This window comes from Oncorhynchus kisutch, unplaced genomic scaffold (genome assembly GCF_002021735.2).
Source record: "Oncorhynchus kisutch isolate 150728-3 unplaced genomic scaffold, Okis_V2 Okis09a-Okis19a_hom, whole genome shotgun sequence".
NCBI lineage: Eukaryota > Metazoa > Chordata > Actinopteri > Salmoniformes > Salmonidae > Oncorhynchus > Oncorhynchus kisutch.
Genome location: NW_022261985.1, coordinates 2,340,787 through 2,365,484, shown reverse-complemented (window position 1 = coordinate 2,365,484; position 24,698 = coordinate 2,340,787). Strand labels below are relative to the sequence as shown.

General features: G+C 44.0%; 1 protein-coding gene and 1 pseudogene across 1 annotated transcript; both read left to right on the top strand.

The window, feature by feature from the left end:
• The first annotated feature begins 944 nt into the window (after positions 1-944).
• On the top strand, positions 945-5,849 carry LOC116360591 (uncharacterized). Its single transcript, XM_031815475.1, has 6 exons — positions 945-1,353; positions 1,646-1,878; positions 2,129-2,201; positions 2,489-2,579; positions 3,100-3,209; positions 5,026-5,849. The coding sequence occupies exons 1-6, from the start codon at positions 1,215-1,217 to the stop codon at positions 5,328-5,330; spliced, it is 951 nt and encodes a 316-aa protein (XP_031671335.1). The 5' UTR covers positions 945-1,214; the 3' UTR covers positions 5,331-5,849.
• A 17,706-nt stretch (positions 5,850-23,555) lies between these two features.
• Positions 23,556-24,324, top strand: LOC116360515 (potassium voltage-gated channel subfamily C member 2 pseudogene; annotated as a pseudogene).
• The last annotated feature ends 374 nt before the right edge of the window (positions 24,325-24,698 follow it).

The following is a 24,698-nucleotide window of genomic DNA, read 5'->3' as shown; positions in this document are numbered from 1 at the left end:
TCTTGATAAGCGTGTGAATTGGACCCCTTTCCTGTCCTGCTAAGCATTCAAAATGTAACGAGTACTTTTGGGTGTCAGGGAAAATGTATGGAGTAAAAAGTACATTTCTTTAGAAATGTAGTTAAGTAAAAATATAAATAGTAAAGTACAGATACCCCCCAAAACTACTTAAGTAATACTTTAAAGTATTTTTACTTAAGTACTTTATACCAGTGCGACAATGGGCCTCAGGATCTCGTCACGGTACCTCTGTGCATCAAAATTGCAATCGATAAAATGCCATTGCTTAAGCTTAAGCCTGTCCATACCTTAACCCCACCTTCACCATGGTGCACTTTGTTAACAACATCCACAAACCCCTCACCCACACGACGCCATACACATGGTCTGCAGTTGTGAGGCCGGTTGGACATACTGACAAATTCTCTAAAACGATGTTGGAGGCGACTTATGGTAGAGAAATTAACTTTCAATTATCTGGCAACATCTCTGGTGGACATTCCCGCAGTCAGCATGCCAATTGCACACTCCCTCAAAACTTGAGACATTTGTGGCATGTTTTGTGTGACAAAACAGCACATTTTAGAGTGGCCTTTTATTTTCTCCAGCACAAGGTGCATTGAAATAAATTGTATTGATCATGTTGTTTAATCAAGTTATTGATATGCCATACCTGTCGGGTGGATGGATTATCTTGGCAAAGGAGAAACCCCTCCTCTGTTCACTAACAGAGTTTTAAACAAATGTGTGCACAAAATTTGAGAAACTTTTTGTGCTTATGGAACATTTCTGGGATATTTTATTTCAGCTCATGAAACATGGGACCAACACTTTACATGTTGCATATATATTTGTATCCGAATAGATAGACCGTGACTGGCCTCACACTCCAGTACAATAGGTGGCGGTGTATAGAGCTAGAAGTTGGATGCGATCCGTCAACCAAATCCTGAAGAAGATGACGACGAAGAAAAAGAAGAAGCAGCTGTTTATCCTCAGTCAGCACGGTTCATATTTACCTCAATAGTCAGCACGGTTCATATTTACCTCAATAGTCAGCACAAGATTTACGTGGTTTTCAGCTTGAAATGGCAATGAGTCAGTTTCCCTTCTGCGTAATAGCCTAGAAACGCTAAAGATTCGGTGTTGCACGTCTGGACCAAAGGCTCCGGTTGTTTTCGTCGCTGTTCTGGTGCTTTACGGTGCAGAAGGATATGGTTTTCTCATCGTCCCAGCAAGTGGTGGTCGCATTTACGGCGGTGTTGTTTGCGTTTGTGGTGTTCCCTAGAATGTTCGGCGTAGGATCCGGAGCGAAGGAAACAAGAGGTTTTGATGCACGCTACAACAGAAAAGGTAGCATGCATTTTAAAATAGTTTTTGAATTGGCAATGGGACTGCACCGTAATATTGTGTAGGCCTAGCCTATGCAATGTTTTGATCCTGCCATGGTATATTTGTTTAGTAGCCTAACGTTTTACTATGTTAAAAATTGTCAAACGTATTTAAAACAAGATATGTCTATTTGCAAAAGTGTGCAATATCGTAGCCTCTTAAGGATTTCGCAATAAGACAAATGTCATGAATAGGCCTGTTCATCAACATAATCATCACCATCGTCTTCTAATTCTCTCATATAATTTCTCAGCGGGTCCGGGACCAGGACCAGGTGCAGTGAGAGGGCAGCCGGTCAACAAGAACACTGCTGGCTCCATGAGCAAAGCACAGACCCTGGAGAACATGCAGCAGATGAAGGTGATGATGGAGCAGGAGATGAAGGGTGACAAATACAAAACCAACAGCAACAAGGGCTACGTGTTCACGCTGATGCCGCTCTACGCCATCGGAGTCGGCCTCTTTGCAGCGTACAAATTTCTGAAGGTATAGGCTGGAGCAGGAATTCCACCACTGAAAAATATTGTAGCAGTGATGATTGTGATGGGGTTGCTTGGGGATATCTAAACAGGCATGCGTGCAAACGCCTACACAGACAGAGAGAGAGCTGGATTGGAGTAGATTGCTAATCAGAGCAAACGTGATTGTGGTGAACTATGGTAATACTGTCAGTCTGAGCCTGAGTGGACTAAACACACATACGGCTCAGACCTTTGATATCTCTCATCTCTCTAAGATCAAGTCTGCAGATGACTCCCAAGCCCAAAAGAACAAGGATGCCAAAGGTCCCAAGAAGTCGGAGGAGACAGGTGTGTTGTGTCCATGTGGTGTGCCACAAGGGTCTGTTTGCATACCTTTGTTCATCATGCAGATGCTTTTTTACATGGTTTTACATGGTGGCTTTCACTTTCCATAGAGAATCAGCTGTTTGTTTTACATGGTGGCTGTGTCTCTTTCCATAGAGAATCAGCTGTTTTACATGGTGGCTGTGTCTCTTTCCATAGAGAATCAGCTGTTTGTTTTACATGGTGGCTGTGTCTCTTTCCATAGAGAATCAGCTGTTTGTTTTACATGGTGGCTGTGTCTCTTTCCATAGAGAATCAGCTTACAGAGCTGGAGCAGCGGCTAGCGCAAACAGAGAAGATGCTCAACTCCATTCTGACCCAACTGGACCCATTGACAAGTTGGTAAGTAAGCCAACTGACCCATAAACCACGGAGCTCCGGTTTGTCTTCTGTTTCTGTGTAATATTACTCTGTAAATAACACCCCATGTCTGTGGTGATTAAGACCAGTTTATCCTGACCAGGTAGTAATAGCAGTTATTAGGGGACGTTGCATGGTCTTGATAAACTGTTGACACTATTGACCCTGCTGAATCTAAGAGCGTTTATGGTAATGGGACTCTGGGGTGTGTTGACCAGGCACCAAATGGGAGATAGTGTCTTACCAACGCACATTTCTGTATCAACTGGGTGTTGGGTGAAGTGGCCCCTAGGGCCTAGACGTCGATTTGAGTCTGTTTCGCATTTCCCCGACTAATGGTTAAGGTTAGGATTGGGGAAGCTGATCCTAGATCTGTACCTAGAGAAACTTCACCCCGGAGCTATGAACTGAACCTACGAAGGGCAACCGGTCAGGGACTGCGTTTCCCAGAGTTCTGTCCTCAGTGACCCCGCTCTCTCCTGGCCATTTCGCTCCTCTCCAGTGTCAAGTCTGTGGCCCAGGAACAGAAGAACGAGATAATGTCCCAACTCCAGTCCATCCGCCACCTGATGAAGAAGAGGGGCATGGACTGTCCACCCCTTAACATTGAAGGTATGTGGGCCCCACCTCCTGCTGGGACATGTTCATTAGGCACCAAATGGAAGAATATAGGGACTACTTTGAATATAGGGAATAGGGACTACTTTGGGTTTCATTTATCAAAGGTTCGTAAAAAAGACACAAAACAAAGACTAAACCTTATGTTGTACAAGTTTTCCCGCTATGGTTGGTATTTACATATTTGACCTCGACAGGAAAGTGTGTGTATCTTCACAAACATCTCAGACTCTGCCTCCACACAACTTCTTGTGGTTGAAGAATTGTATTGCAAGCAAATATTGTAATTTTGTGGAAGCTGCGTTGCTTGGTGACACTGGAATTACTAACAATGCTGATAAACACAAAGCGTAATGATAAAACAGATTTTCCGTTGGTAAGGAGATCACTGGGCTTGTATGTTTATTATGCAAATCAATCATATTGCAGGACATCTGTCCTTTTCTGACATGAATGGTTTATTCCTGCTACTATACGACAAATATTTACCATTCAATAGGTCAAGCTTCCTGACAGGAAATGGACCAGCAGCCTACACTATTTCAAGTATTTAACAGTAGGCTATGGAGTATTACCGTGCAGGAGTGTGACCTCATAACATATTTAATCTCTGAGCCTATACCAAGGCAGGAGATATTGATGAACAAAATATTGAACAACAGTTTTGTGTTGAAGCAGTGTGGGCTGTAGCACTTAGTTTAACATTTCTCAAATACAGTCAATCTTGCGGAAATCGAGGCCAGAGTTTGGGTCTCGCCTGTTTAGTTTGAAAAAGTCACTGTAAAAAGATAAAAACATTCTGCCAACACCTCCACAATTTGTTGCGTATGCAAATTATAGGATATCCACGTACCCAGAATTTAGTTTAAAATTCAGCACAATTGATAAATGAGGCCCCTGGATAAAAGTCAACTATTTTGTTTTCCGTTGCAACAAAAAAAGACAAATTTTAAATGTTTTCTGTCGTGTTCCCTATTTTATATCACTCTGGTTTTCTTGGTATGGTATCTAAAAATGGGCCAGGATGGAGCACCGCTCTCTCCTGAAAGGTTTGGCATTCAGCTCCAAATAGTAACTTTCTGACTTTTTATTTATTTTTATAATTTTTTAAAAAATGTTTTATTACAGTGAACAAACGTGTATGGAAAGTTTTTTTGGGGGGTGCAAAATTAACTTTATTTGTCTTGGGGGAAATGAGTTGGGCAGCAAGAGTCACACACCCCATCATACATGATCCACATGAGCAGTATTGACATTTTTTATTTATTTCACCTTTATTTAACCAGGTAGGCTAGTTGAGAACAAGTTCTCATTTGCAACTGCGACCTGGCCAAGATAAAGCATAGCAGTGTGAGCAGACAACAAAGAGTTACACATGGAGTAAACAATTAACAAGTCAATAACACAGTAGAAACCAAAGGGGGAGTCTATATACAATGTGTGCAAAAGGCATGAGAATTAGGCAAATAATTACAATTTTGCAGATTAACACTGGAGTGATGAATGATCAGATGGTCATGTACAGGTAGAGATATTGGTGTGCAAAAGAGCAGAAAAGTAAATAAATAAAAACAGTATGGGGATGAGGTAGGTGGAAAAGGGTGGGCTATTTACCAATAGACTATGTACAGCTGCAGCGATCGGTTAGCTGCTCAGATGGCTGATGTTTGAAGTTGTTGAGGGAGATAAAAGTCTCCAACTTCAGCGATTTTTGCAATTCGTTCCAGTCACATCATGACTCAAACACACCCATCCTGAAATGGGGTGTCTATGGCGTATGGTCGCAACATTTCCCTTTTCCGTCTTTCAGAGCCGCAGTGCGAGAGGAACCTGGATGACCTCATCGAGTCTCTGGCAGCCCACGGCGACATCTCACCAGAGGTGGTTGCTCCTGCGGAAGATGATCAAAGTGGTGTGGAGGAAGAGGAGGAGCCAGTCCACCAGCAACACCACCCTGAATTCAAGGATGAGCACTCAGTGACTGACGCTGAGGAGGAGAACATGCCCTCCTTGGAGGATTCTTGTGAGACAAACATTGAGGACATAGGCCTAGCCCAGAACATTCCAGAAGAAATGCCTACAACTGGGCTCAGACGACGCAACAGGCTGGAATGAACAGAAAAAAGGGTGTTTTAAACTGTACATGAATAAAGCCATACATGTATTTCCTCATTGTTAATGGCACTACTGCAGTCTGCTCAGTAATGCTCTTGCTTTTGGCTCGTAGTTGAATAAGAAAGGGCAGCTATCAATGTGAAAGAAATTTGTCTAAGGTTGTGTGTGATGAAGGTGATTTTTCTGTTCCATCCCTTAAAGCATAGCAGATCCCTGGCCAATGTGTAGGGTTAGGACTTACTCCTGACAAATAAAATCCCCAGAAGCCTAACTCCATATAACATTTGACTTAGGTCTGGAGGTTTTCCTTGTCAGGTATGAGGCCTGAGTTTTCCATCCTTGAACCAAACGTTAGTTAGTATGTAAGGTACCTGTAAATCATTATATGCTGCCATCTTTTAGAAGCGGTCATTTCGGCCCTAAATATCAAGACCTCAGTGTGTTATGCAATCTTGCAACTGCCATCCGTATGTCATAGAATAGTCCAAATAAAAAATGTCAAACATAGTTAACTATAAATAGCTACATTTAGTTTTTCTACTACGTACTCGAGTCTACAAGATACAAGTGCCAGCTTGTGACGTTTGGCTTGTATGATTTGCTTGTTTTCAGACATCTTATGCATGTGTTTTTCTCTGCAACTGATCTTGAATGTCCTGGTGGATAAAACTGCATGAGTTTTCTTACTAGAGGGAGATGCAGGACAATCATGAATGTATTGATGACGTAGTCTAAATCATGCCTCTCCAACCCTGTTCCTGGAGAGCTACTGTCCAGTGGGTTTCTCTATAACCCTGTTCCCGGAGTGCTACTGTCCAGTGGGTTTCTCTATAACCCTGTTCCCGTAGAGCTACTGTCCAGTGGGTTTCTCTATAACCCTGTTCCCGGAGAGCTACTGTCCACTGGGTTTCTCTATAACCCTGTTCCTGGAGAGCTACTGTCTAGTGGGTTTCTCTATAACCCTGTTCCTGGAGAGCTACTGTCCACTGGGTTTCTCTCCAACCTGTTCCCCGAGAGCTACTGTCCAGTGGGTTTCTCTATAACCCTGTTCCCGGAGAGCTACTGTCCAGTGGGTTTCTCTCCAACCTGTTCCCCGAGAGCTACTGTCCAGTGGGTTTCTCTATAACCCTGTTCCTGGAGAGCTACTGTCCAGTGGGTTTCTCTATAACCCTGTTCCTGGAGAGCTACTGTCCAGTGGGTTTCTCTATAACCCTGTTCCTGGAGAGCTACTGTCCAGTGGGTTTCTCTATAACCCTGTTCCCCGAGAGCTACTGTCCAGTGGGTTTCTCTATAACCCTGTTCCCGGAGAGCTACTGTCCAGTGGGTTTCTCTATAACCCTGTTCCCGGAGAGCTACTGTCCACTGGGTTTCTCTATAACCCTGTTCCTGGAGAGCTACTGTCCACTGGGTTTCTCTATAACCCTGTTCCTGGAGAGCTACTGTCCAGTGGGTAACTCTATAACCCTGTTCCTGGAGAGCTACTGTCCAGTGGGTTTCTCTATAACCCTGTTCCTGGAGAGCTACTGTCCAGTGGGTTTCTCTATAACCCTGTTCCTGGAGAGCTACTGTCCAGTGGGTTTCTCTATAACCCTGTTCCTGCACAGCTACTGTCCACTGGGTTTCTCTATAACCCTGTTCCCAGAGAGCTACTGTCCAGTGGGTTTCTCTATAACCCTGTTCCCGGAGTGCTACTGTCCAGTGGGTTTCTCTATAACCCTGTTCCTGGAGAGCTACTGTCCAGTGGGTTTCTCTATAACCCTGTTCCTGGAGAGCTACTGTCCAGTGGGTTTCTCTATAACCCTGTTCCTGGAGAGCTACTGTCCAGTGGGTTTCTCTATAACCCTGTTCCTGGAGAGCTACTGTCCACTGGGTTTCTCTATAACCCTGTTCCTGGAGAGCTACTGTCCACTGGGTTTCTCTATAACCCTGTTCCCCGAGAGCTACTGTCCAGTGGGTTTCTCTATAACCCTGTTCCCGGAGAGCTACTGTCCAGTGGGTTTCTCTATAACCCTGTTCCCGGAGAGCTACTGTCCACTGGGTTTCTCTATAACCCTGTTCCCGGAGAGCTACTGTCCACTGGGTTTCTCTATAACCCTGTTCCCGGAGAGCTACTGTCCACTGGGTTTCTCTATAACCCTGTTCCTGGAGAGCTACTGTCCAGTGGGTTTCTCTATAACCCTGTTCCTGGAGAGCTACTGTCCAGTGGGTTTCTCTATAACCCTGTTCCTGGACAGCTACTGTCCACTGGGTTTCTCTATAACCCTGTTCCTGCACAGCTACTGTCCACTGGGTTTCTCTATAACCCTGTTCCCAGAGAGCTACTGTCCAGTGGGTTTCTCTATAACCCTGTTCCCGGAGTGCTACTGTCCAGTGGGTTTCTCTATAACCCTGTTCCTGGAGAGCTACTGTCCAGTGGGTTTCTCTATAACCCTGTTCCTGGAGAGCTACTGTCCACTGGGTTTCTCTATAACCCTGTTCCTGGAGAGCTACTGTCCACTGGGTTTCTCTATAACCCTGTTCCTGGAGAGCTACTGTCCACTGGGTTTCTCTATAACCCTGTTCCTGGAGAGCTACTGTCCACTGGGTTTCTCTATAACCCTGTTCCTGGACAGCTACTGTCCACTGGGTTTCTCTATAACCCTGTTCCTGGAGAGCTACTGTCCAGTGGGTAACTCTATAACCCTGTTCCTGGAGAGCTACTGTCCAGTGGGTTTCTCTATAACCCTGTTCCTGGAGAGCTACTGTCCAGTGGGTTTCTCTATAACCCTGTTCCTGGACAGCTACTGTCCACTGGGTTTCTCTATAACCCTGTTCCTGCACAGCTACTGTCCACTGGGTTTCTCTATAACCCTGTTCCCAGAGAGCTACTGTCCAGTGGGTTTCTCTATAACCCTGTTCCCGGAGTGCTACTGTCCAGTGGGTTTCTCTATAACCCTGTTCCTGGAGAGCTACTGTCCAGTGGGTTTCTCTATAACCCTGTTCCTGGAGAGCTACTGTCCAGTGGGTTTCTCTATAACCCTGTTCCTGGAGAGCTACTGTCCAGTGGGTTTCTCTATAACCCTGTTCCTGGAGAGCTACTGTCCACTGGGTTTCTCTATAACCCTGTTCCTGGAGAGCTACTGTCCACTGGGTTTCTCTATAACCCTGTTCCCCGAGAGCTACTGTCCAGTGGGTTTCTCTATAACCCTGTTCCCGGAGAGCTACTGTCCAGTGGGTTTCTCTATAACCCTGTTCCCGGAGAGCTACTGTCCACTGGGTTTCTCTATAACCCTGTTCCCGGAGAGCTACTGTCCACTGGGTTTCTCTATAACCCTGTTCCTGGAGAGCTACTGTCCAGTGGGTTTCTCTATAACCCTGTTCCTGGAGAGCTACTGTCCAGTGGGTTTCTCTATAACCCTGTTCCTGGAGAGCTACTGTCCAGTGGGTTTCTCTATAACCCTGTTCCTGGAGAGCTACTGTCCACTGGGTTTCTCTATAACCCTGTTCCTGGAGAGCTACTGTCCACTGGGTAACTCTATAACCCTGTTCCTGGAGAGCTACTGTCCAGTGGGTTTCTCTATAACCCTGTTCCTGGAGAGCTACTGTCCAGTGGGTTTCTCTATAACCCTGTTCCTGGACAGCTACTGTCCACTGGGTTTCTCTATAACCCTGTTCCTGCACAGCTACTGTCCACTGGGTTTCTCTATAACCCTGTTCCCAGAGAGCTACTGTCCAGTGGGTTTCTCTATAACCCTGTTCCCGGAGTGCTACTGTCCAGTGGGTTTCTCTATAACCCTGTTCCTGGAGAGCTACTGTCCAGTGGGTTTCTCTATAACCCTGTTCCTGGAGAGCTACTGTCCAGTGGGTTTCTCTATAACCCTGTTCCTGGAGAGCTACTGTCCAGTGGGTTTCTCTATAACCCTGTTCCTGGAGAGCTACTGTCCACTGGGTTTCTCTATAACCCTGTTCCTGGAGAGCTACTGTCCACTGGGTTTCTCTATAACCCTGTTCCTGGACAGCTACTGTCCACTGGGTTTCTCTATAACCCTGTTCCTGCACAGCTACTGTCCACTGGGTTTCTCTATAACCCTGTTCCCAGAGAGCTACTGTCCAGTGGGTTTCTCTATAACCCTGTTCCCGGAGTGCTACTGTCCAGTGGGTTTCTCTATAACCCTGTTCCTGGAGAGCTACTGTCCAGTGGGTTTCTCTATAACCCTGTTCCTGGAGAGCTACTGTCCACTGGGTTTCTCTATAACCCTGTTCCTGGAGAGCTACTGTCCACTGGGTTTCTCTATAACCCTGTTCCCCGAGAGCTACTGTCCACTGGGTTTCTCTATAACCCTGTTCCTGGAGAGCTACTGTCCACTGGGTTTCTCTATAACCCTGTTCCTGGAGAGCTACTGTCCACTGGGTTTCTCTATAACCCTGTTCCTGGAGAGCTACTGTCCACTGGGTTTCTCTATAACCCTGTTCCTGGAGAGCTACTGTCCAGTGGGTTTCTCTATAACCCTGTTCCTGGAGAGCTACTGTCCACTGGGTTTCTCTATAACCCTGTTCCTGCACAGCTACTGTCCACTGGGTTTCTCTATAACCCTGTTCCCAGAGAGCTACTGTCCAGTGGGTTTCTCTATAACCCTGTTCCCGGAGTGCTACTGTCCAGTGGGTTTCTCTATAACCCTGTTCCTGGAGAGCTACTGTCCAGTGGGTTTCTCTATAACCCTGTTCCTGGAGAGCTACTGTCCAGTGGGTTTCTCTATAACCCTGTTCCTGGAGAGCTACTGTCCAGTGGGTTTCTCTATAACCCTGTTCCTGGAGAGCTACTGTCCAGTGGGTTTCTCTATAACCCTGTTCCTGGAGAGCTACTGTCCACTGGGTTTCTCTATAACCCTGTTCCTGGAGAGCTACTGTCCACTGGGTTTCTCTATAACCCTGTTCCTGGAGAGCTACTGTCCAGTGGGTTTCTCTCCAACCCTGTTCCCGGAGAGCTACTGTCCAGTGGGTTTCTCTATAACCCTGTTCCCGGACAGCTACTGTCCAGTGGGTTTCTCTCCAACCCTGTTCCCGGAGAGCTACTGTCCAGTGGGTTTCTCTATAACCCTGTTCCTGGACAGCTACTGTCCAGTGGGTTTCTCTCCAACCCTAATCTTGCACACGTGTTCCTAATAATTAGCTGGTTGATAAGGGGAATCCAGTTAGTTATAACGGGTTTGTGGGAACCTACCGGAGGGTAGCTCTTAAGGAGCAGAGTTGGAGAGCCCTGGTCTGAATTAATTTGCGTTTGTCTAGTTATGTAGTTAAGATTAAGCACGTTATGTGTATTTAGCAACACAAACATTCTGCTCTGTTTTATGTGTTTCCTTTTTAAGTATTTTATGTGATCTATCGTTGACTGTAGTTAACACAGAAGTTAGCCTCTGGTTAGAACCAACCCAGTGAAACTACAGGATAGAACAGAAATCAAATTATCTCATTGGTTTTGTCTTAAATTGCACCCTACCTATTCCCTATATAGTAGGCCTCTGGTCAAAAGTAGGGAATATGGTGACATGATCTGTGTAGTAATACTGTACCAGCAATCAAATAATCACGTTTGTGTAGAAATGCTGTACCACAAGACTTTTCAAAACACTGACAAATATCTTGTCTTGTGATAACTATAGCTTTGGAGCAAATGTTTAGCGAACACACAATTCATATATCTGGAAACTATAGAAACACTGCGATGTTTGTCTCCTGTTTGAGAGGTCATTTGTTGGCTAACTCTATTTATTTTGTGTAGCTGTGCTCTTGGGCATAACTGAGGAATGTTGAAAGATGGGAGAAAATTATCCACTCCTTACTAGAAAATAAAGGTGCTATGTGGCAACCCTTTTTTTGTGAATATTTACTCCATTTCATGAATCTATTTGATGGATTGATTTGATTTCAAATCAAATTTTATTTGTCACATACATATGGTTAGCAGATGTTAATGCGAGTGTAGCGAAATGCTTGTGCTTCTAGTTCCGACAATGCAGTAATAAGCAACAAGTATTCTAACCTAACAATTCCACAACTACTACCTTATAGACACAAGTTTAAAGGGATAAAGACAATGTACATAAAGATATATGAATTTATTTGTATTTTTAAAATTTTACCTTTATTTAACCAGGCAAGTCAGTTAAGAACAAATTCTTATTTTCACCTGAGTGATGGTACAGAGCGGCATAGGCAAGATGCAGTAGATGGTATCGAGTACAGTATATACATATGAGATGAGTAATGTAGGGTATGTAAACATAAAAGTGGCATAGTTTAAATTGGCTAGTGATACATGTATTACATAAAGATGGCAAGATGTAGTAGATGATATTGAGTACAGTATATACATATACATATGCGATGAGTAATGTAGGGTATGTAAACATTATATTAAGTGGCATTGTTTAAAGTTGCTAGTGATACATTTATTACATCAATTTCCATCAATTTCCATTATTAAAGTGAGCTGGAGTTGAGTCAGTATGTTGGCAGCAGCCCCTCAATGTTAGTGGTGGCTGTTTAACAGTCTGATGGCCTTGAGATAGAAGCTGTTTTTCAGTCTCTCGGTCCCTGCTTTGATGCACCTGTACTGACCTCGCCTTCTGGATGATAGCGGGGTGAACAGGCAGTGGCTCGGGTGGTTGTTGTCCTTGATCTTTATGGCCTTCCTGTGACATCGGGTGGTGTAGGTGTCCTGGAGGGCAGGTAGTTTGCACCCGGTGATGCGTTGTGCAGACCTCACTACCCTCTGGAGAGCCTTGCGGTTGTGGGCGGAGCAGTTGCCGTACCAGGCGGTGATACAGCACGACAGGATGCTCTCGATTGTGCATCTGTAGAAGTTTGTGAGTGCTTTTGGTGACAAGCCAAATTTCTTCAACCTCCTGAGGTTATAGAGGTGCTGCTGCGCCTTCTTCACAACGCTGTCTGTGTGGGTGGACCAATTCAGTTTGTCCGTTATGTGTTCGCCGAGGAACTTAAAACTTACCTCCCTCTCCACTACTGTCCCGTCGATGTGGATAGGGGGGTGCTCCCTCTGCTGTTTCCTGAAGTCCACAATCATCTCCTTTGTTTTGTTGACGTTGAGTGTGAGGTTATTTTCCTGACACCACAATCCTAGCGACCTCACCTACTCCCCGTAGGCCGTCTAGTTGTTGTTGGTAATCAAGCCTACTACTGTAGTGTCGTCCGCAAACTTGATGATTGAGTTGGAGGCAGGCATGGCCACGCAGTCGTGGGTGAACAGGGAGTACAGGAGAGGGCTCAGAACGCACCCTTGTGGGGCCCCAGTGTTGAGGATCAGTGGAGTAGAGATGGCACTACCTGGGGGCGGCCCGTCAGGAAGTCCAGTACCCAGTTGCACAGGGCGGGGTCGAGACCCATGGTCTCAAGCTTGATGACGAATTTGGAGGGTACTATGGTGTTAAATGCTGAGCTGTAGTCGATGAACAGCATTCTCACATAGGTATTCCTCTTGTCCAGATGGGTTAGGGCAGTGTGCAGTGTGGTTGAGATAGCGTCGTCTGTGGACCTATTGGGGCGGTAAGGAAATTGGAGTGGGTCTAGGGTGTCAGGTAGGGTGGAGGTGATATGGTCCTTGACTAGTCTCTCAAAGAACTTCATGATGACAGAAGTGAGTGCTACGGGGCGGTAGTCATTTAGCTCAGTTACCTTAGCTTTCTTGGGAACAGGGACAATGGTGGCCCTCTTGAAGCATGTGGGAACAGCAGACTGGGATAAGGATTGATTGAATATGTCCGTAAACAAACCAGCCAGCTGGTCTGCGCATGCTCTGAGGACGCGGCTTGGGATGCCGTTTGGGCCTGCAGCCTTGCTAGGGTTAACACGTTTAAATGATTTGCAGTATCATTCATACCTCAGGCGGACTTGTGGTTGAATGAGCTAAGCACAATAGAGCTTTAAGTAAAACACCAACCCACAGCAGGCAGTGGATATCTACTGCTATAATTACACTGAGAAAAGAGCAGACTGCACTGTGTGTAATGTTCCTCTGTATACAGAAGATGGCGGTAGAGGAACACAATACTTCAACGCAATTCCCCAGCAGAATCTTATTCAGACACTCAATATTTTTAGACCTGCTTCTATCTGAGCAAAATCAAAATGTCAGTTCAAATGTAAAACATCACAAATAGTCTGACCGTTGCCTTTATATAACAGTATATGCCTCTAACAAGACACTGTTATCCAAAGCAACTTACACTATGTGTATGTGATTCCCTGCAGGAATTGAACCCACAACCTAATCCTGGATGTTGCTTCCTTCATGCTCTTACCAACTGAGCTGTATAACAGTCAGAACCACATTGCCTTGACTGAATGTCAGACAAACACTTCAAAAATAATTGACCAGATGTTTCAGCAAGAGGGAAGACATTTTTTAAGAAACGTTAAAATCCCTAAATAATATGCTGAAGCTATATTAGCTAGACATGTACTGTATACTTGTAGCTTAACTGTGAAGGTTCACAGTCATTCACCACAAATTAATATGCCTCTTTTAATTAGCCGAACGCACCGCAGTTTCCATCTAATCAGGTCAAAATTTACCCCAGAGATTCAACCGACTTTCACTGCAATACCCGAGCTTGTCAATTAGTTAAATAACCGTAAATTACACTCAGTGGCAGCAAAGGGAGTCACATGTAAGCAGTGCTATGATAGCAGGGTCGTGTTCATCAGGCACCAAATGTTTTGAGTTATGTCATATTGAACACAACCCTGCGGTTCTGCTTGTTGTGGTTCTCTTTTCCCACTAAACCCTGTTAAGGAAAATACAGGTTAATAGTGCAACTGACATCATTTGAAATGTAGGGTTCAAATCACTTTCCGAACTTGAATAATGCATATGAATATGCTGTTTAGCCTAAGGCTGTGTTTACACAGCCACCCTAAGAACCCAAAACTGATTTTCATCCCATATCCAGTCTATTTTTCTGAAAGTCCACACCCAGATTTACATGTGACCCCATATCAGATTTGCGTATTCACACGGATGTAGCCTCTGAACCAGCACACCGATGCAATGTTAATTTTCCATGTTGGGGTGGTTGTCATGGTAACAGAAGGTACTGTGCAAAAAAAACACACAAAAGAACACTTCAGAGCAAAAACATCTGATCTGAGCTTCTAGACAGAGGTCGCATATGGAGGATGGGGTTTGTATCAGGATTGGTGCTATAAATCGGATGTCAAAAGATCAGATTCCATGTGTGTTTTTGTTGTTGCTGTTTACACATTAGGGAGAAGTTAAAATAGGTATCAGATATGCAAAATATCTGAATTGGGCTGCCTGTGTAAACTCAGCCTAATAGTGGCAGAAGATAAGCTATGTCACCAAACGGAAGCAAACTATACCAAAACCCTTACTAATTTGGGTTGTGTCCAGAAGTTTATTGTGATGGTTCACTCAAACTGTCTTAGTATTTGTTTGTTTAATAGTCCACTGTTAATACGATCCCAAACAGTCTTGCATGTCAGTAGTCATGTTTTCAAGATTTATTTTAATTTTATTTTATTTCACCTTTTTTTAACCAGGTAGGCAAGTTGAGAACAAGTTCTCATTTACAACTGCGACCTGGCCAAGATAAAGCAAAGCAGTTCAACACATACAACAATACAGAGTTACACATGGAATAAACAAACATACAATCAAACATACAGTAGATAAGTCTATATACAGTATGTGCAAATGAGGTAGGATAAGGGAGGTCAGGCAAGAAATAGGCCATGGTGGCGAAGTAATTACAATATAGCAATTAAACACTGGAATGGTAGAATGCGCAGAAGATGAATGTGCAAGTAGAGATACTGGGGTGCAAAAGAGCAAGATAAATAAATAATTTCAGTATGGGGATGAGGTAGATTGGATGGGCTATTTACAGATGGGCTATGTACAGGTGCAGTGATCTGTGAGCTGCTCTGACAGCGGGTGCTTAAAGCTAGTGAGGGAGGTAAGAGTCTACAGCTTTAGTGATAGTTGCAGTTTGTTCCAGTCATTGGCAGCAGAGAACTGGAAGGAGAGGTGGCCAAAGGAAGAATTGGCTTTGGGGGTGGCCAGTGAGATATACCTGCTGGAGCGCGTGCTACGGGTGGGGGCTGCTATGGAGCACTTTCAGTAGATACAGAGCACAAATTAGATGTTGATTCGTTTTGAGTCAACTATCTGTTTAGGTACAGTTGCTCCCATATTAATTGGAGGCATAGACAACAGACACCAATTGTTTAGCCTGATGATCAGTGGTCCTGTGGGTACACAACTTTTAATCGTTATTCCTTTGTCTGCCAATTTACACTAAACCTGTAGTCTAGGACCCCTGAGACTGAGGAAAGCCCTGCACGTTTCTCAAAGGGCTGGTTTCCCAGACACAGATCAAGCCTAGTCCTGGACTAACCAATTTTTCATGGAGATTCTCAATTGACCATGTTTTTTAGTCCAGGACAAGGCTTCATCTGTATCCTGGAAAGCAGCACATGGTGTTTGCTGAAGCTCTGTGTGGTCTAAAGACACCCATTGTCTGCCAGGGTCTTGTCTTGGACAAGTTTGCAATGTAGTCTTTCCTTGATTCTTTGTGTCCTCTCTCCACCTTTATCATGGAGGACGAACAGAGAATTGTAGATGCTTGTTCATTGGGCATCTTAAATGTCAGCAAGCTAGTCTACTGGGAGAGAGGGAGAGCAGGGAGAGCTCATGATCTGGGATAAAATTAGGATAGGCCGAACAGGACGGCACAAAAAGTTCATGCTGAAATGAAGGCAAGGAGGTTGTGTGTTTGTGTGTGTGTTCAGGAACACTGCGTCTCAGCCTTCACAAGGTCACTTTCTCATAGTTCTGTGAAAGTGTTAGCTGATGTTTGAAAAGGCTTCATATTGGCAAGGCGTTGCCGATTCAGCAAGCTCTCAGGACTTTGTATAGAATGAATCTCTTCTTAACAGCCTTCTCTATCACAATTGTAACCAATTATCTTTCATTTTCATCCTCAGAGCCAAACTTGTCAAACTCTTTTGAACAAAATTCATTTTTTTGATTAGGCTAATATCCATGAAAACCTTTTAGTTTCCTGACTATAATAATGTCTTTGGTCAAATGGGAGTAGCTTACAGTGAACAAAACATACTAGTGGTCCTTATGCTGGACGTGAGCCATGTTACAATTCCCATCAAGTGTGTTAACCCTGTCGGCGCGATGTGTATGGTGTTTGCCTTTCAAGCCAGCGACCTTTCAAGCCAGCTTCCATACCCTGCAGTTTGCTATGCTGGTGTCAGAAGTGGGATGGCGGCTTTGAAGCCATCGGAGAGCACAGCCCGGATGTGTGAGGAGGCTGAGCAGTCGAAGCACGGGGAGGTGCCTTCCCTTTCGGAGGGGGCAGTGTAGCGATCCTCGCTATATATGAGCCATGTCACAATTCCCACCAAGTGGCTTAACCCTTTTGGCGCAATGAGTGTTTGATTTTCACGCCAGCGACCCGGGTTCACTTCCCTGCCCTGCCATTCGCTACAATACTATGGCTCCTTGCTCTTGAAGAAAGTGTCTTGTAGCCATAGCTCCTTGACAAATGTTAAATGTTATCTAAGTGCTGCTATCTGTTCTGTTTTTGTATCAGTCCTGATTTGACACATTCAGACTAGTGCCATTTGAATTTGTCTTAGTCGATTTGCCCCGAAAAGATTCATGTGTAAAATAAGCTGTGAGTACCACACAATGGAAGGTCAAACATTAGCCGCTAAGCTAGTTGAAGGGTATTTTTTAGGAAATGTCTCTACTCATACGAACCCCCTCCTAGTTTTATGAAAATGTAATCATTATATTGTTTATATTATCTGCTTGAGTTCTAGTTGATTCAGATGAACTATATCCATGATATAGTTATTAGGCCTACTAGACAGAGAGGGTGGGTAGACTACCTATATCCATGATATAGTTATTAGGCCTACTAGACAGAGGGGTGGGTAGACTACCTATATCCATGATATAGTTATTAGGCCTACTAGACAGAGGGGTGGGTAGACTCTACCTATATCCATGATATAGTTATTAGGCCTACTAGACAGAGGGGGTGGGTAGACTCTACCTATATCCATGATATAGTTATTAGGCCTACTAGACAGAGGGGTGGGTAGACTACCTATATCCATGATATAGTTATTAGGCCTACTAGACAGAGGGGTGGGTAGACTCTACCTATATCCATGATATAGTTATTAGGCCTACTAGACAGAGGGGTGGGTAGACTCTACCTATATCCATGATATAGTTATTAGGCCTACTAGACAGAGAGGGTGGGTAGACTCTACCTATATCCATGATATAGTTATTAGGCCTACTAGACAGAGAGGGTGGGTAGACTACCTATATCCATGATATAGTTATTAGGCCTACTAGACAGAGGGGGTGGGTAGACTCTACCTATATCCATGATATAGTTATTAGGCCTACTAGACAGAGGGGGTGGGTAGACTCTACCTATATCCATGATATAGTTATTAGGCCTATTAGACAGAGAGGGTGGGTAGACTCTACCTATATCCATGATATAGTTATTAGGCCTACTAGACAGAGAGGGTGGGTAGACTCTACCTATATCCATGATATAGTTATTAGGCCTACTAGACAGAGATGGTGGGTAGACTCTACATATATCCATGATATAGTTATTAGGCCTACTAGACAGAGATGGTGGGTAGACTCTACCTATATCCATGATATAGTTATTAGGCCTACTAGACAGAGGGGGTGGGTAGACTCTACCTATATCCATGATATAGTTATTAGGCCTACTAGACAGAGGGGGTGGGTAGACTCTACCTATATCCATGATATAGTTATTAGGCCTATTAGACAGAGAGGGTGGGTAGACTCTACCTATATCCATGATATAGTTATTAGGCCTACTAGACAGAGAGGGTGGGTAGACTCTACCTATATCCATGATATAGTTATTAGGCCTACTAGACAGAGATGGTGGGTAGACTCTACCTATATCCATGATATAGTTATTAGGCCTACTAGACAGAGATGGTGGGTAGACTCTACCTATATCCATGATATAGTTATTAGGCCTACTAGACAGAGGGGGTGGGTAGACTCTACCTATATCCATGATATAGTTATTAGGCCTACTAGACAGAGGGGGTGGGTAGACTCTACCTATATCCATGATATAGTTATTAGGCCTACTAGACAGAGGGGGTGGGTAGACTCTACCTATATCCATGATATAGTTATTAGGCCTACTAGACAGAGAGGGTGGGTAGACTACCTATATCCATGATATAGTTATTAGGCCTACTAGACAGAGGGGTGGGTAGACTACCTATATCCATGACATAGTTATTAGGCCTACTAGACAGAGGGGTGGGTAGACTCTACCTATATCCATGATATAGTTATTAGGCCTACTAGACAGAGAGGGTGGGTAGACTACCTATATCCATGATATAGTTATTAGGCCTACTAGACAGAGGGGTGGGTAGACTACCTATATCCATGATATAGTTATTAGGCCTACTAGACAGAGGGGTGGGTAGACTCTACCTATATCCATGATATAGTTATTAGGCCTACTAGACAGAGGGGTGGGTAGACTCTACCTATATCCATGATATAGTTATTAGGCCTACTAGACAGAGAGGGTGGGTAGACTCTACCTATATCCATGATATAGTTACTAGGCCTACTAGACAGAGAGGGTGGGTAGACTCTACCTATATCCATGATATAGTTATTAGGCCTACTAGACAGAGAGGGTGGGTAGACTCTACCTATATCCATGATATAGTTATTAGGCCTACTAGACAGAGAGGGTGGGTAGACTACCTATATCCATGATATAGTTATTAGGCCTACTAGACAGAGGGGGTGGGTAGACTCTACCTATATCCATGATATAGTTATTAGGCCTACTAGACAGAGGGGGTGGGTAGACTCTACCTATATCCATGATATAGTTATTAGGCCTATTAGACAGAGAGGGTGGGTAGACTCTACCTATATCCATGATATAGTTATTAGGCCTACTAGACAGAGGGGGTGGGTAGACTCTACCTATATCCATGATATAGTTATTAGGCCTACTAGACAGAGAGGGTGGGTAGACTACCTATATCCATGATATAGTTATTAGGCCTACTAGACAGAGGGGTGGGTAGACTACCTATATCCATGACATAGTTATTAGGCCTACTAGACAGAGGGGTGGGTAGACTCTACCTATATCCATGATATAGTTATTAGGACTACTAGACAGAGAGGGTGGGTAGACTCTACCTATATCCATGATATAGTTATTAGGCCTACTAGACAGAGAGGGTGGGTAGACTCTACCTATATCCATGATATAGTTATTAGGCCTACTAGACAGAGAGGGTGGGTAGACTACCTATATCCATGATATAGTTATTAGGCCTACTAGACAGAGGGGGTGGGTAGACTCTACCTATATCCATGATATAGTTATTAGGCCTACTAGACAGAGGGGGTGGGTAGACTCTACCTATATCCATGATATAGTTATTAGGCCTATTAGACAGAGAGGGTGGGTAGACTCTACCTATATCCATGATATAGTTATTAGGCCTACTAGACAGAGGGGGTGGGTAGACTCTACCTATATCCATGATATAGTTATTAGGCCTACTAGACAGAGAGGGTGGGTAGACTACCTATATCCATGATATAGTTATTAGGCCTACTAGACAGAGGGGTGGGTAGACTACCTATATCCATGACATAGTTATTAGGCCTACTAGACAGAGGGGTGGGTAGACTCTACCTATATCCATGATATAGTTATTAGGCCTACTAGACAGAGAGGGTGGGTAGACTCTACCTATATCCATGATATAGTTATTAGGCCTACTAGACAGAGAGGGTGGGTAGACTCTACCTATATCCATGATATAGTTATTAGGCCTACTAGACAGAGAGGGTGGGTAGACTCTACCTATATCCATGATATAGTTATTAGGCCTACTAGACAGAGAGGGTGGGTAGACTACCTATATCCATGATATAGTTATTAGGCCTACTAGACAGAGGGGCGGGTAGACTCTACCTATATCTGTGATATAGTTATTAGGCCTACTAGACAGAGAGGGTGGGTAGACTCTACCTATATCCATGATATAGTTATTAGGCCTACTAGACAGAGAGGGTGGGTAGACTCTACCTATATCCATGATATAGTTATTAGGCCTACTAGACAGAGAGGGTGGGTAGACTCTACCTATATCCATGATATAGTTATTAGGCCTACTAGACAGAGAGGGTGGGTAGACTCTACCTATATCCATGATATAGTTATTAGGCCTACTAGACAGAGGGGGTGGGTAGACTCTACCTATATCCATGATATAGTTATTAGGCCTACTAGACAGAGAGGGTGGGTAGACTCTACCTATATCCATGATATAGTTATTAGGCCTACTAGACAGAGAGGGTGGGTAGACTCTACCTATATCCATGATATAGTTATTAGGCCTACTAGACAGAGGGGGTGGTAGACTCTACCTATATCCATGATATAGTTATTAGGCCTACTAGACAGAGGGGGTGGGTAGACTCTACCTATATCCATGATATAGTTATTAGGCCTACTAGACAGAGGGGGTGGGTAGACTCTACCTATATCTGTGATATAGTTATTAGGCCTACTAGACAGAGGGGGTGGGTAGACTCTACCTATATCCATGATATAGTTATTAGGCCTACTAGACAGGGGGGGTGGGTAGACTCTACCTATATCCATGATATAGTTATTAGGCCTACTAGACAGAGGGGGTGGGTAGACTCTACCTATATCCATGATATAGTTATTAGGCCTACTAGACAGAGGGGGTGGGTAGACCAGAGACATATATTTAAAGAGTTTGGACATTGTGTTTTTCTGCATCTAAATGTGCCTCTGTGGTAGACTATGGCTTAAAATATGAAACAATTATTGTGTAAAAATTGAACTTGCACTTGAACCCAAATGCATTCAAACCCAGGCTGCAAGAATCCTCCCTGGACAAATGGCCATACAGATCTACATGGCTGATTTGGGCAGCCTAGGAACCACCTTGGCTCTCTGAAACATATTTTTTACCCTTCACTTCCCGATAAAGATCAGCTCTCTGGCAGTCTGGCTGTTCTATTTTAGCAAAGAGCTGTGGGAGAGGGGGGAAATAGATAGGTGCTGCTGGTTGTTTGGTTCTTGTATTGGTCATGTGGAAGTATACCTCCCACTGGGCACACACTGGTTGAATCAATGTTGTTTCCATGTCATTTCAATGAAATGACATTGAACCAACATATGGATTAGACATTGAATTGGCATCTGTGCCCAGTGAGCTGATTATTGGGAAAGACCTTTTCAGTCCACATGTACTGAGGGACATAATGTTGCATGATGAATGGCTCCCAATAGTACTAAACAAAACGCCATTAAAACAGACGGTTAAACTGCTCTGATCAGAGCCATCTCATAGATTGAGGCTCCATTTTGAGAAAAAGCCTAGTTCTTTTTTTTCCTCCTTTTCTATTTACAGCCCAATTGTATATGTAGGCTATAGCCTACTCTTCTCATTGGCTACGATTTGTAAATTGTAATCTAACATATTTAAAACAAATAAACTTTGAATGGGAGTGGAGTTTTCCCCCTTTGTAGATGAGAAATTAGTTTTCATTACTGTTCAATCAGAGCGTGGCCCGTTTTCACTGCATGTACATCGGGGAATAGGATGCGCATAATTATAGCTATCCTCCTCTCAAGGCCTCATCGCGTTGATTGAGCTGCGCTGAGCACATCAAATGAGACTCGCTCTCTAGTGCCACCCAACCAAGTGTAGACATTCAAAGAGATGTCACATTTTAGGCTTGAGTGCCTCGATTTCACGATGTCTTTATTTAGTTTATTTTCCGCATTGGCTAATTCCCAGCACTTTAGTAGCGTATAGGCCTATAGCTATTGCGTTTGTACACAGGCCTATGAGTTATGTTACTCCAAAAAGGGTTCTATGCTTACTTCTTATATGGAACACTTAAGGTTCTGTATAGAACCGAAAATGGTTCCATAAAGAAGCATTGCGTTCCATATAGGCTTCCATATTGGGTTCTATTTGGAACCAAAATAAAAAATGATGGTTAAATCCAGAACCTTTTTTTCTAACAGTGTATTGTGGCCGATCTATTCAACAAGTTAACCAGAGAGAGAGAGACACACTGACCTGACCAGTTCTGTTCTGCTCTTGGCAACTGGTCCGAATCACGAGTTATTATGAGAATGTAATTGATAGCCTATGTTGCTCGAATTAAACCACTCAGCATGCCGTGTAAGCTAAATCAACGTGTTGAAATAGAACCCAACAAATGGAACCTAGAGTTTTCCTGCGGTTGCTGATGTCACAGATGTAAGGTGCTGAAAGGACAGCTCCCTCACTTTGAAAGCGCATCTCGCGTCAGTGTGAAACTAGATCGAAGATAATTCCTATAAATAATTGCACTATGAAATGTAGGACCACACTCTGTGATGGAAATAGAACGGGATCCACATGAGACATGTTTCTCAGTCAAGCAATCTGACCTGTTGAGAACACTCACGTTCAACATCTTATTTCGGCGAATCATAAAAGCTGAAAAAAGTTGCACTAGATATTCGTTAGCATAGATTTGAACTATTTTGATTGCCAATCCAAATGTAATGAGTGATCGTTGCTACATAGCAACATGAGCACGTGTGAGAGGATCGCTAGTAACACGGACGCACACACTATAGCAACAGACAACCTGTGTGCAGAAAGGGAGAGGGTGTGCCCTTGACGTCGTTTCTCGTCAAATACTCACATTTCGGAGAGAACCATATCCAGGTTTGCTTACTTGCTATTCACCACGGCATTGTCATGACTTTAACGAAAAGGGCACAGAGCTCAAGGTTACAAATCAATAATTGGAATGGTTTCGTTTGACTTCACCTGTCCAAGTGTGGAGCGGAGAAGAGAGTCAAGACACCCCCAAGGCACACATCACCAGCGCTGCCTGTGCTTGGAGCTACTGGCTGACAGATCCTTCGCATAAGGAGGAACTAGAGGGAGTCTGACAAGCGATAAGATCCTCTCTTCCAAATCACCAACAACGATGAGATTGGTAAAGCACCTTCACCAAGCGTAATGAGAGCTCCAGGCGGAATCTGGAGTGGCTGCTCTAAGCTGAATCCAAAAGAGTTTCGTGAGATTTTCTAACCCAACTGGGTGTGTACAGCACCGTGCCCGCTGTTACTCTGGACTGCACTCGATATACCTTATTTACCAAGTCATGTCTTATACAGAGCGATGGGTAAGTTCGACGACAACGAGAGGATAATCCTCAACGTTGGGGGAACCAGGCACGAGACGTACAAGAACACGCTGAGGGACACTGCCGGGGACTCGGCTGGCCCTTCTTGCCTCCGATTCTGACATCGAGTCCGTTTTGGATCAGCTGCAACAAGTCCCCGGCTTCATAGAGTACAACACGCGGAACAACGAATACTTTTTTGACCGCCACCCAGGGGTATTCGCTTATGTCCTTAACTACTATCGAACCGGGAAACTCCATTGCCCAGCAGATGTTTGTGGTCCGCTGTTCGAGGAAGAGCTGTCCTTCTGGGGAATCGATGAGACGGACGTGGAGCCTTGCTGCTGGATGACCTATCGCCAACACAGGGACGCCGAGGAGGCGCTCGATGTGTTCGACATAAACGTTGACAATGGAGACGACGACGAAGAGACGGGGAAAAGACTCGGCATTGAGGACGTGGTTGATCCTAATATCAGCCGTTGGAAAAAGTGGCGACCTGTGATTTGGAATCTATTTGAGGATCCCTATTCTTCCAGAGCGGCCAGGGTAAGAGCGCGCGCTGGTGTGGAGAGCTCACATAACAGTCCATGCACAACAAGTTCCCCCGATTCCTTCTTTGCACAGAAAAGTCTAATTACATTAGACATCAATTCCTTCTAATAAAATAACAATTATTACACAAATATAACATACATTATTAACATTTTAAATTCGTTGTAAGGGACATAGGTTGTCTGTTTATTCACATTTCAGTGTGCATCAATATGATTTCCCCACGACTGCTTTCATAATGACCTTTTCAACTTGAATATAGTTCAATAATTAAACTCGATATTTTCCTCTTTTTGTCATACACAAGCATGCATTAAACATATCAATGCACTATACTTGTGGTGCGTAAATACATATTTAAGTTAAGCTACACTACCTGTCCATGATAATGAGAATCAAGTAGAAATATTTCACGAATTAGATTACTGTTTTTTTCTGATACACCAAATTCGTTTTTTTCTTCTGTCGGTTGGGTTTGTTTG